The sequence below is a fragment of the Rana temporaria genome, chromosome 9, assembly GCF_905171775.1.
Source record: "Rana temporaria chromosome 9, aRanTem1.1, whole genome shotgun sequence".
In the NCBI taxonomy this organism is placed as follows: Eukaryota; Metazoa; Chordata; class Amphibia; order Anura; family Ranidae; genus Rana; species Rana temporaria.
This window is the reverse complement of record NC_053497.1, coordinates 25,873,451-25,886,619: the sequence shown is the minus strand read 5'-3', so window position 1 is coordinate 25,886,619 and position 13,169 is coordinate 25,873,451. Positions and strand designations below refer to the sequence as shown.

Below are 13,169 nucleotides of genomic sequence, written 5' to 3'. Positions count from 1 at the left end.
GTTTGATACCTGTTGAAATCGAGGTGTTTTATTCACCTCCGTCACTCCTGAATTATTCTCACTGACTTCCTGGTTTGCGGTGCGCATTCATTCTTGCTACATCACGGCCTAATGGGAACTACAGTTCCCATTAGGCTTAGCCTCCATGCCTGTGAGGGATAAGAGAGCATCTTCATGCAGGGCTGTAGTCATAGGGAGGGGGTGAGCACATTCTGCTTTCCACCATGCAAAACGGCTCAGATGCTGGTGGAAAGCAAGAAGAGGAGAGACAGGAAATGGCATTTTCAAACCTGGATTACTGTTTTTTGGAGGTCAAAAGGAAAAAACGAGATAAGTGATATTTAAATGATCTAGCTTACAGCAATCAATCTAATAAAAAACGAACCTTTAGTGTTCCTTTAAGATGATACTTAAACTTGTTCTAAAAACACAAAAGGTTTTTTTTTGGTGTTTTTTTTATCTTAATACTTTATATGCATTAACCACTTCAGTCCCGGGCCTGTTTTTCAGACTCTGTGTTTACAAGTTAAAAACAAGATTTATGCTAGAAAATTACTTTACTTACTAGAACCCCCAAACATACATTTTTTTTTTTAACACCGTAGAGAATAAAATTAGTGGTCGTTGCAATACTTTAACACACCGTATTTGCGCAGCGGTCTTACAAGCGCACTTTTTTTGGGGAAAAAATCCCTTTTTTCAATTAAAAAAATAAGACAACAGTAAAGTAAGCCCAATTTTTTTTTATATTGTGAAAGATAATGTTATGCCGAGTAAATTGATACCCAACATGTCACGCTTCAAAATTGCTCCCGCTCGTGGAATGGTGTCAAACGTTTGCCCTTAAAAAATCTCCATAGGCGACGTTTAAAGAATTCTACAGGTTACATCAGGGCTCAACAAACCCGGGCACGAGGTTGCAATTGTGACTAGAATTCGCGACCTGGCGGGGCACAGCTGGGGTAACCTGTCTCTGTGCGCACCACCCCCTGCGTCGGCCGCTCTGGCCAGTAATTGAGGACGCAGCTTTGCGGCCTTCTGCAGCCCTATGCTTTTTTTCTGGAATCTGGCACCCTCTTGCTGAGTAAACAGGAGATTCTCTTCAAGATAAAATGCAAGGTGCTCTGTGAACAGTGTCGAGTAAGAAACCTTCTGTGTTCAGTAAGCAGCAGTGCAGGCGCTCAGTGCGGGACATGAAAGCTAGTGGAGAGCGCTGGAAATATCTGTAGTAGTCGCTGGTAACAGAGGGTTCCCACACATACATGCTTACACTGGATCTAAGCTGGACCAATGTAACCAAGAAAAAAAGCCATACCTTGAAAATCGCCTTTAGAAATTAGCGCTGCAGGGAAGAATGATGACTTCCCACCCAATTTCCAGGGCAAAAATATTAACTTTTGTTATTAAAAATAAAGCAATTGGCTGCACTGAAATGCTGTACTAAGAGCCGGTTCACACTGGGGCGTAGGGGTGAAACGGATCAAAAAAATCACGGATCGGATCGATCCTCGGATCAGGAGTCACGGATCGGATCATTTTCGGATCAGGTAAAAAAAAAAAAAAAAAACACACACACACACACACACACACACAAAAGTTTTGTCTTTTTACATTTTTATTAATATTTTTTTTTTTTTTTTACTACTAATGGCGGCGATCAGCGATTTTTTTCGTGACCGCGACATTATGGCGGACACAGCGGACAATTTTGGGACCATTACAGTGGGAAAAATGGCAATTACAGTGTTACTGTTTTACTAGTGTGGGGGCAATGTTGGCTATGGCTATTATTAATAGCCAACATTGCCCCCACACTAGTAAAACAGTAACACTGTGTGTATAGCCATTTTTCCCACTGATTACAGTGGGAAAAATGGCTATACACACAGTGTTACTGTTTACTATGGTGGAGGCAATGTTGGCTATGACTATTATTACAGTGGCAAAAATGGTAATTACAGTGTTACTGTTTTACTAGACCGAGTACATCAGTACAGTGAGTTGGCTAATGGCTATTAAGCCATTAGCCAACTCACTGTACTGATGTACTCGGTCCGTCTCCAGGTTACATGCAGAGTCAGCGGCGCAGCGCGCTCTTGCAAAATAGAAAAAATCCACGAGCAGAGGGAGGGGTGATGACGTCAGCGCGCACCGCCGCCGAGTGTACCAAGATGGCCGACCACTCCGGAGCTAGGCCGAAGCCGCAGTCTTTCCTAAGGCCGGGCCGGCGGTGCGTTCCGCGGATCGCATACTGTTCCGATCCGAACAGGTCGACCCGTGCGGATCGGGCACGATCCGTTGCACCCCAGTGAGGCAGCACGACTTCGGGGGCGACTCGGCAAGTTGTCCTGAAGACGACTTCAGAGGCGATTAGCAAAATGACTTCTGTATAGGAGTCAATGCAAATCGCCCCGAGTCTCCCCCGAAGTCGTACATGAACCTTTTTCGGAGTGACTTGTGTCGCTTCTATTAGAACGATTTTGCTGAATAGAATGGGACGCGACTTGTCAGGCGGCTGAGTCGCCTGACGAGTCGCCCCAGTGTGAACCGGCTCTTTAAGCCCATTTTTTCTGCTTTCAACATCAATTTTATTTTCTGCCCAATATATCCCACTCCCTTTCAGATGCCATTGTAACATGAAAACCAATGTTATTCACTTTACCTGTCAGTCATAAAGTTATGGCTGATTGGTGTATACAGAAGGAAATCAAGGCTATCAAATTGGAAAGAATTAAAATAAAAATACGTAGATTAAGTAAAAAGCTGTCCTAGTCACATTGGTTTTTGTATGAACTGCTCACTGTTTGCTCCCTGCAGATGGAACAGCCAAGAACAGAACTTCCTCTATCGGTTTCTAAGCTACCAAATGAATGTACAATATACACCACAACACCGAACATACAGTACAAAGCAGAATATTCCCAACAACAACACAAATGGAAGATTGCAGGAGTCCCAGCAAGGCTAGCAGAGACGCAGACGCCTCCACAACATGTTTAAACTGGTTCACTAATTGACATTAGACGTCGTACTATGGAGAAATATATAATGTAAGCAAAGGAAGAAGACACTGAAGGTTTTATACTTCCCACTCTATTTCAGGTCACACAATGGTGTTTCTTACGTTCCCACACATGCCGATCCCCAAGAAGTCAGAGAGAGGAGGAGGAGGACACGATAATAAGGGCTTTACTGCAACTGAACACAGAAGAAATGTACCATTTCCAGAAGTGAAAACCTCAGTGTGATCTCATCCTTGTACATGCCTACCTAGAATAGTTTGGTGTCTGAAACACAGAAACAAGATCAGGTTCTTCCTCAAGCCTCAAAGTACGGGAAGAAACGCCTTTTGAACATGAATGTCAGGGGAGGGTCCGATCAAGCATCTCCTCTCTACTACCTACAAATGGATTCTCGCAGGGGCCTCTGTCACCCCGTACCCTACTTAGGCCAATGGGAACACAATCTGGGGGACCACACCAAGCCTGGAAGCATGCACAAAACTACTATGGCCCGGATTCACGTAGGAGATACGATGACATATCTCCAGATACACCGTCATATCTCTGAGTCTGAGGCGTCGTATCTTGGCGCCTGATTCAAAGAATCAGATACGCCAACATTTCTCTAAGATACGACCAGCGTAAGTCTCCTACGCCGTCGTATCTTAACTGCATATTTACGCTGGCCGCTAGGGGCGTGTACGCCGATTTACGCCTAGAAATATGCAAATCAGCTAGATACGCCTATTCACGAACGTACGCCCGGCCGACGCAGTACAGATACGCCGTTTACGTAAGGCTTTTTCCGGCATAAAGTTACCCCTGCTCTATGAGGCGTACCAATGTTAGGTATGGAGGTCGGAACAGCGTCGAATTTCTCAAGTTTTACGTTGTTTGCGCAAGTCGTTCGCGAATAGGGCTGGGCGTCATTTACGTTCACGTCGAAAAGCATTGGCGTATTGCGGGTTAATTTGGAGCATGCACACTGGGATACTTTCACAGACGGCGCATGCGCCGTTCGGAGAAAGCGTAATTTACGTGGGGTTACAATACATTTACATAATACACGCCCACATCTTCCACATTTGAATTAGGCGGGCTTACGCCGGCCTATTTACGCTAGACCGCCGCAACTTTGCTTTGAGAATACTGCACTTGCCTGTCAAAGTTGCGTAACGTAAATAGAATAAGTTACGCCCGCACAAAGATGCGCTCTCCTACGTGAATCCGGGCCTATGTCTTTTAGATTCTCAATATTTAATTATTATAATCTATATATAATATTATAATATTTAATAATTTAAGCACCAAGAATCGGGGTATAAGATTATAACCTGTTGGTATCACATCCCGGCCCTCTTGCACGCTATTTACCCTTCAAAGTCAGAGCTATGCTGGAGATGCAAACACAGCTAGGGCGACTTATCACACATTCCGGTCATGTCCCTCTTTGGATAATTTCTGGACAGGGATCCAAGAAATAACTCAGAACTTCACCAATTGCACACTCACTAAAAAGCCTTAGGGCCCTTTCACACGTGCGGACCGTATGTCCGCATTTTCATCCGTCCGTTGCGGATGAAAACGGGACATACATGGGTCCCTATGTGATTACGGGTGTCAGCGGACCCGTAATTTGTCCGCCTCCGCAAAATCGGACGGAAGAAAATACTATTTTTCTTCCGTCTGCCGGATCGGATGAACACGGACATACGATCCGTGTTCATCCGATCCCCCATAGAGGAGAGCGGAGGAAAGACAGGGCGGTCCCTCACTGCCAGCTCAGTGGGGATTTTACGGAGGATCAGTGATCTCTAGGCAATTGCCTTAAAATAGAAATCTAAAAAAAAGGGAGATAAACATGGAGTCTGCCATTGGGGACTTCCTTTTTTAAATGATAGCGGCCTGGTTGTCACCGACTCCAGAACAGCATACAGATACTCAGAGAGGCGTTGGAATCTTTAGACTTGCAAGAGTAGTCAGATGAAGGTAAACTTCAAACAAACTCATAAGTTCTGGCAAGGTGACTCCCACACAGCAAGGCTTCCCTCCATAGACACCCAACAGCAGCATAACTCATAATTGTGACAGTGCCAGGCCCTGTCACTATGGAAATGGATATAGGAATGACACAAGGTTTGTACTAATGCAAAGTGCGGGGCTCCAGTATGTTTATTGGGAGCATTTTTCGTTTTCTCTGGGCTTGTTATCCCAGATCAAAGCCTGGAGCTTGAAGGCTACAAGGTGTCTTGGGTGGAACGAAGCCTTTAATCCTGTGTCCAGGTCTTGCTAGAGACTCGTAGGGCGGGAGTGCAAACTGCATTATAAGCCAGGCCTGACCATAACTCAAGGCTCCCATTCGGGGAGAAAGCCCTGTCAGAAGAAAACTGTGCGCTCCAGACAGGAGAAACCTATGTTCCTGCCAAGAACCAGTACCCCTATCTTGGGGGGGATTCTTTGCCCACAGGACTGTGAGGGTCAGAACAGCTGCATAAGTTGGGGGAGACTGACAAAGCCGAGATGGCTAGCGAGTCCAAGGCCCCTTTCACACGGGGAAGTGGCGGTATAGCGGCGGGCATTTTAGCGCCGTTATACCGTCGTATTTACCGCGATATTTGGCCGTTAGCGGAGTGGTTTTAACCCCTGCAAGCAGCTGAAAAAGGCGGAGGCGCATTGCCGGCGGTATTACCGTGGTTTCGCATTGATTTTAATTAGGGATGTCCCGATACCGATACTAGTATCGGTACCGATACCGAGCATTTCCTGAGTACTTGTACTCGGCTGAAATGCTCCGATGCTTCACCCGATACCTGGGCAGCCAGGTATCGGGTGGTGGGGGGAGTTACAAGTCCTCTCCGTGCTGTCTTCTCCCCCCGTGCCGTCTTCTCCCCCCTCAATTTGTCAAGATGGAGAGCGGAGGTAGGAGCCGCTTAACCCGGCTCCTACCTTTTCCCAATGGACAGAGTCAGTGATCACTGACTCTGTCCATTCACATAACTGGGCCTCGTAACTTGTGTTTACGATGCTTCAGTTTATGAATGGAGAGAAGCTTCTCTCCATTCATTTCAGCTGAGGCTGCAGAAAAAGGGACTGGGGAATCTGTGTCCTTGGTCCCTTTCTCTGTCTTAAAATTGGAGAGGTCAGAGGTCTGTTAAGACCCCTGATATCTCTCCAAAGCCCCCCCAACAGGGCTGATTAAAAAAACGTGTCCCATAGGAAAACATGTAAATGAACTGTAGTGCGTTTCTGCAAAAAGCATAAAAAAATAAACAGGAGGTGTGAACTAGGGTTGTCCCGATACCACTTTTTTGAGACCGAGTACAAGTACCGATACTTTTTTTCAAGTACTCGCCAATACCGATACTTTTTTTTAATGTCATGTGACAGCATTTGTTTTTTTTTTTTACTATTTTTAACTGTTTTTGTTTTGTTTTTAGAGGGGGGGGTAGTGTCAGTGTGTTTTTTTTTTATTATTATTTACATTTTTTTTTAATTATTTATTGCAATTTTTGTTTCTTTTATTCAGCCCTGTTGGAGGGGCTTTGGTGAGATATCAGGGGTCTTAACAGACCTCTGACATCTCGACTTTAAGACAGAGAAAGGGACCAAGGACACAGATTCCCCAGTCCCTTTCTCTGCAGCCTCAGCTGAAATGAATGGAGAGAAGCTTCTCTCCATTCATAAACTGAAGCATCGTAAACACAGATTATGATGCTTCAGTTATGAATGGACAGAGTCAGTGATCACCGACTCCGTCCATTCGAAAAAGGTAGGAGCCGGGTTAAGCGGCTCCTACCTCCGCTCTCCATCCTGACACATTGAGGGGGGACAAGACATCAGCACGGGGGGGGGGGGGGGGGGGGTGGGATATGGGGGACGACAAGACATCAGCGCGGGGGGGGGACAAGACATCAGCGCGGGGGGGGGGGGGCTGGGGGGACTCGACGACAAGAAATCAGCACGGGGGGAGAAGAAAGCACAGAGAAGACTTGTAACTCCCCCCACCACTTGATACCTGACTGCCCAGGTATCGGGTGAAGCATCGGAGCATTTCCCTCGAGTACAAGTACTCGAGGGAAATGCTCGGTATCGGGACATTCCTAGTGTGAACCCAGGCCTGAGATGTTTAGTAACATGATGGGGTTAAAAAAGACAAAAATAAGTACAAAAAGATCAAACAAAAAATCGCTACTGTAAGGGGTTCATTTTTTTACTGTGGGACAGTGAAATATTTACAGTAGAGATTTGCTTTTTTGTACTATAAAAGGCTCATTTTAGTTTTTTTAACCCCATTATGTTACTGGCTGATAAATAGATTACAATAATCAATTAGTTGTTTCGGCCCTATATGAGTCTACCCCTTTTTTACAATTATTACTGATGCAGCAAAACGTTAAGACAAATCTATTTTTATTTAACCACTTGCCGCCCGCCAATGACAGATTGACGGCGGCAAAGTGGTTGTAGAATCCTGACTGGACGTCATATGACGTCCTCAGGATATTGAGCCGCTGCGCGCCCCCGGGGGGCGCGCATCGCGGCGATCGTTGTTGCAGGGTGTCAGTCTGACACCCCGCAACACCGATCTAAGTAAAGTGTCTCTCACGGAGACACTTTACCACGTGATCAGCCGTGTCCAATCATGGCTGATCACGATGTAAACAGCAAAAGGCGGTAATCGGCTTTTCCTCACTCGCGTCTGTTAGACGCTAGTAGAGGAGAGCCGATCGGCTGCTCCTCTGACAGGGGGGGGTTTGTGCTGATCGATTATCAGCACAGCCCCCCCTGAGGATGCCCACTGGACCACCGGGGATGCCCACTGGACCACCAGGGATTCCACTAGATCACCAGGGATTTAAATCAAAGGTATGCCACCCTAGTCCACCAGGGATGACACATAATGGATGCCAATCAGTGCCACAATGGATGCCAATCAGTGCCCACAATGGGCATCACTGATTAGCAGGCATTGTTTGGCATCCATTAGTACAACACATTAGTTAGTGCCCATCTATGCCCATCCATGCAGCCCATCAGTGCCCATCCGTGCCGCCTATCCCTGCCCATCCGTGCCGCCTATCCCTGCCCATCCGTGCCGCCTATCCCTGCCCATCATCAATGCCACCACATCAGTGCCACCTTATCAGTGCCAGTCAGTGCAGTACCATCAGTGCCCATTAGTGAAGGAGAAAACTTACTTATTTACAATGTTATATAACGGAAACAAAATTTTTTTTTTCGAAATTTTTGGTCATTTTTTTTTTTTTTTGCAGAAAATAAAAATCCCAGGAGGTGATCAAATACCACCAAAAGAAATCTCTATTTGTGGGTACAAAATGATAAAAATTTAGTTTGGGTACAGTGTAGCATGACCGCGCAATTGTAATTTAAAGTGCAACAGCACTGAAAGCTAAAAATTGGTCTGGGCGGGAAGGTGTATAAGTGCCCGGTATGGAAGTGGTTAAACACAAGGCAATCAAATTCAGAAAGTTAGCCAGATGAGGACTAGCGAGGAAAGCGTCAGAGGTGAATTGCCAATAAAAAGGGATCACATTTAATCCAACAGAATAGCAGACAACTTTTTAAAACAGTCAGCATTTATTTGTCCCAACACCATTTTAAAATAGCACTGTCTCAGCAGCGCCTGGTGGGGGTTCAATGATAAAATTGCAGGATATCAGTGACAGATTCACTTCAGCACTACGCCAAGAAATGAACGGACCATATCCAGAGCTTGTGATCAGCTATAGAGCCCTCAGGAAGAGCATTCTTCTATAACACGGTACAACACAATGGTATTATGTTGCGTTACCAAAGGAATTTCCCTGACGTCACCCAAAGCCTAATGACAATTCCTGTCACCTCACTGGCCATCTTTAAAGTATAATTAAAGGTGAAACTTTTTTTTCTTTTAAGCTTTGGGTGGAGGGGAGGGAGAAATAGAACACGTGTCTATCTATTGCTGTCTGTGCCCCTGGTAGGAAGATTCACCCTTACCACTTGTTCTGTTAAACGTTATTACCAATCGTGAAACTAAAATTCCCAAACTTTAGGTTGTCACCAGAACAGGGGAATAAAGGGAAAATCTGACAATGGGGACACTAGTTCTGGTGACAATCAGGGATTCCCTCACACGTTGTTTGGGCTAAGGGACAGGAAGTGAAGAGAAATTTCCCCAATGAGAAACAGATGTTAAAAAAAAAGACAAAAAAAAAAAACACACAGGGGTTTTACGCTCCCTTAGGCCCCTTTCACACGGGGCGGATCAGTAATGATCCGCCCCGTGAACCTCCGCTTGCTCAGCGGGGATCGCTCCGTTGATCCCCGATAAGCCGGCGGATGACAGGGCGGTCCCCACACACTGTGCAGGGACCGCCCTGTCTTTTCTCCGCTCTCCCCTATGGGGGGGGATCGGATGAACGCGGACCGTCTGTCCGTGTTCACCCGATCCGATCTGCAGACGGATGGAAAAGTAGGTCTTTCCTCCGTCACACTTTGGCGGATCGGATGTCAACGGGCATGTCACCGCTGACATCCACGGCTCCATAGAGGAGCACAGAGCGCCCGTTCAGGTTGCCCGTGTGAAAGAGCCCTTACTCTTTAGTACCACTTTAAAGCGGGGGTTCACCCAAAAATACATTTTTAACATTACATTCAGCCGAGTTGTCCTAATGACAATCAGCTGTTTTTTTTCCCCCCGTACATACTGTATTTTCACCGCCGCTTCCGGGTATGTCTTCTGCTGGACTGGGCGTTCCTATTCGATTGGCAGGCTTCCGACCGTCGCATACTGCGCGTCACGAGTTGCCGAAAGTCGGTGCAGCTCTATACGGCGCCTGCGCACCGACGTTCGGCTTCCTTCGGCAACTCGTGACGCGCAGTATGCGACGGTCGGAAGCCTGTCAATCAGATAGGAACGCCCAGTCCCGCAGAACACATACCCGGAAGCGGCGGTGAAAATACGGTATGTACGGGGAAAAAAAACAGCCGATTGTCATTAGGACAACTCGGCTGAATGTAATGTTAAAAATTTATTTTTGGGTGAACCCCCGCTTTAACTAGTTCCAGGCTTTGGGCATACTACACAAAACACAAACACCTCATCATTGTAGAAGGGAGGTGTGTAGCATCTCTAGTCCCTCTGCTATGCAAAAGGTATTGCAGCCGTCAAGAAATCCGTCCGAATCATTGTTTATAAACAGCATTTGTTCAGTGTGGATATTGAATGATACAAATTAAACACACTGATACTTTTGTATCATTCCATTCAGTGAACTTAGCTCTGCAAATGATGTCAGTTAAGAAGTAGTATGAGTTTAGGGCTCTTTCACACGTCCGTTCCGTTCGTCCGTTTTTTGGACGTCCGTTAACGGACCTCAATGCTTCCCTATGGGCTAGCGTCCGTTAGCGGATGAGCATCCGCTAACGTCCGTTAGCATCCGTCTGCGTTAAGGTCCGTTTTTTTGGACGGAAGAAAACCCTATTTTTCTTCCGTCCAAAAAACTGACCGGACGAAAAACGGACGTTAACGGATGATCCGTTTATCATCCGTTCCGCTAACGTCCGTTTTTCACCAAAATATGTAAAAAATACAAATTCACCAAACTTTAATATGTATGCAATATGCATACATAACAATAACCTTTCACCCAGGTAGTGTTTTTATTCCCAAGTCACATGTTCCCAGCACATGCTGCCCAGTTCCTGGACATTAGAGCAATTCCCTGTGTGTGATTGTCCTCCTTAATTAATAAAATGGCAAAGGATGTTAGCCAAGAAGAGCTAATACACCTGGTACATGATCGCCCTGCAATATGGGATAAGAGATGTGGAGACTATAGCAACCGATATGTCTCTAACAACAAATGGGAGGAAGTCTTTCAGGCGGTGACACCTAACTGGCAAACACTAAAACAAAATGAAAAATTAGAACGTGGTAAGTAGTTTGTGGGTTATGGGGGGGTGGGTTGTTATCTTGTAGTCCATCCATATGTCAACATCCATATCCACCGGCCACGTCACCTGCCACAAGTTGTGAATTGGCCACTGGCCACGCCACCTGCCACGCCACCTGTCACAAGTTGAGAATTGGCCACTGGCCACGCCACCTGCCACAAGTTGAGAATTGGCCACTGGCTACGCCACCTGCCACGTCACCTGCCACAAATTGAGAATTGGCCACTGGCCAACTGCCACGCCACCTGCCACAAGTTGTGAATTGGCCACTGGCCACGCCACCTGCCACAAGTTGAGAATTGGCCACTGGCCACGCCACCTGCCACGTCACCTGCCACGCCACCTGCCACAAGTTGAGAATTGGCCACTGGCCACGCCACCTGCCACGTCACCTGCCACGCCACCTGCCACAAGTTGAGAATTGGCCACTGGCCACGCCACCTGCCACGTCACCTGCCACGTCACCTGCCACAAGTTGTGAATTGGCCACTGGCCACCAGTTGTGAATTGGCCACCTGCCACGCCACCTATGGGTGTATTTTATTTTCTGTTTCTTCATAGGAGAGAGTATCGTCACCCGCTGGCGCTCATTGAGAGACCGTTATAGGAGAGATTTGAAGGAGGAGACAATGTCCCGCAGTGGAGCTGGAGCCTCCAAGTACAAAAAGGGTGCATTTTTTGAAATGCTGGATTTCCTGCGTAACGTGATGAGCCTAAGAAGGTACCTAGCCACTTTATAACATTATTTGACCAAGTAAACTACAAATAATAAAGTTGATCCACACATATAAATATCTGAATTAAGAGAAATGCATAATGACCTAGTATGCATATCATAGTAGCTCATTATAAATGAATTGATTCCCTGAGATGAAAGTCCCTGTATAGGTCTTCTTTCCCCTCTTACTTTGCTGCCATCACTCCTTGAGTGTCTGGTAGGTATTGGGGGTCATTTACTAATGGCAAATTAACTTTGCACTGCAAGAGCACTTGTAAGTACCGTCACTGTAGATCTCAGGGGTAGATCTGAAATGAGGGGAAGCACTGTTGATTTTATCATCCAATCACGTGGACGTTAAAATACTCTTTTTTACTTTCCTTGCATGTCCCTCTCAGATCTACAGCGACTGGACTTCCAAATGCTCTGATAGTGCACTGGTAGTGCAAAGTGGATTTCCCTTTAGTAAATAACCCCGACTGTGTTTCAGGGGGTGTTGATAGGTAACAGTCAGACAACTTTGTCTATTTTTTATATGCAAATATGTTCAAACTAAGTATTCCAAAAGTGGTATGTAGGGTTGACCACAGCAGTATACACACACATGGATCTATGTATTGTTGAAACAAGTCTGAATTGACCTTTAACCCATCTACCAACCAATATTTTACAGTACAGCCACTAACATCAGTGAAACGGAGGAGGAAACAGATACTGAATTTTCGCAGCCAGATCCCATGGGAGAAACAGGAGTCACAGAAAGTGAGGCAGCTGAAGATGCCACTAGAGCTGCAAGACCGATTCCACCAACCACAAGTGTGCCTGTAAGTATCAAACATAAAATGCCTACTTTTTTAAATATTGTCAAAAGATAATGTGCTAATAGATATTTGTTCCACCCCTCAGATTCGTTCAGTTGGTTCAACTGTGAGAAAGCGTCCACAAAAAAACAAATTAGATAGCGCCATGCTGAGCTTCATGGAGGAGATGAAAGCAAGAAGACCTGACTCCAACGATCCTTTTTTGGACCCTAACAACGAAGACGCTTTATTCCTAAGAAGCCAGTACCACCTGCTACAAAAAATGAATCCGGATCGAAAACTTGATATGCGCCTGGCAATTGGCCAGTATATCGGTACTTGTCTGAAGGCTTCTATGTCAGGAGACCCTGTGCCCCAAGTTATCTCCCCTTCCCAACGCCAATTCTACCCCGATCACCCACCACCAGCTCCCTACACTCACCGATTCCAACCCAGCCCTATACCCCATCATTACCGTGCCCCTGCCTCCACTGCCCAAAATTTTCCAGTCCCACCCCAGGCACCCAACTATGATCCCTCTCCTTCCCAGGGGACTTCACGATCTGATTCCTCCCTTTTCCCCACCCCTTATTATCAAGATCTATAATTTTATTTTTTTTGGAAATTTTTGATACGATACTTTAATAAATTGATTTTTGCCCCTTTTTGTGATGTGTATTTCATTTTTTTTTT

The 13,169-nt window shown here is 45.9% G+C and overlaps 2 protein-coding genes across 12 annotated transcripts in view; one reads left to right on the top strand and one right to left on the bottom strand.

Moving 5' to 3' along the window:
• GAPVD1 (GTPase activating protein and VPS9 domains 1) overlaps nucleotides 1-13,169 on the bottom strand; it is a 120,900-nt gene that overhangs the window by 92,063 nt on the left and 15,668 nt on the right. The window lies entirely within an intron of this gene.
• On the top strand, nucleotides 11,461-13,143 carry LOC120913213. The gene is made up of 3 exons (XM_040323009.1): nucleotides 11,461-11,679; nucleotides 12,350-12,500; nucleotides 12,583-13,143. The coding sequence occupies exons 1-3, from the start codon at nucleotides 11,588-11,590 to the stop codon at nucleotides 13,081-13,083; spliced, it is 744 nt and encodes a 247-aa protein (XP_040178943.1). The 5' UTR covers nucleotides 11,461-11,587; the 3' UTR covers nucleotides 13,084-13,143.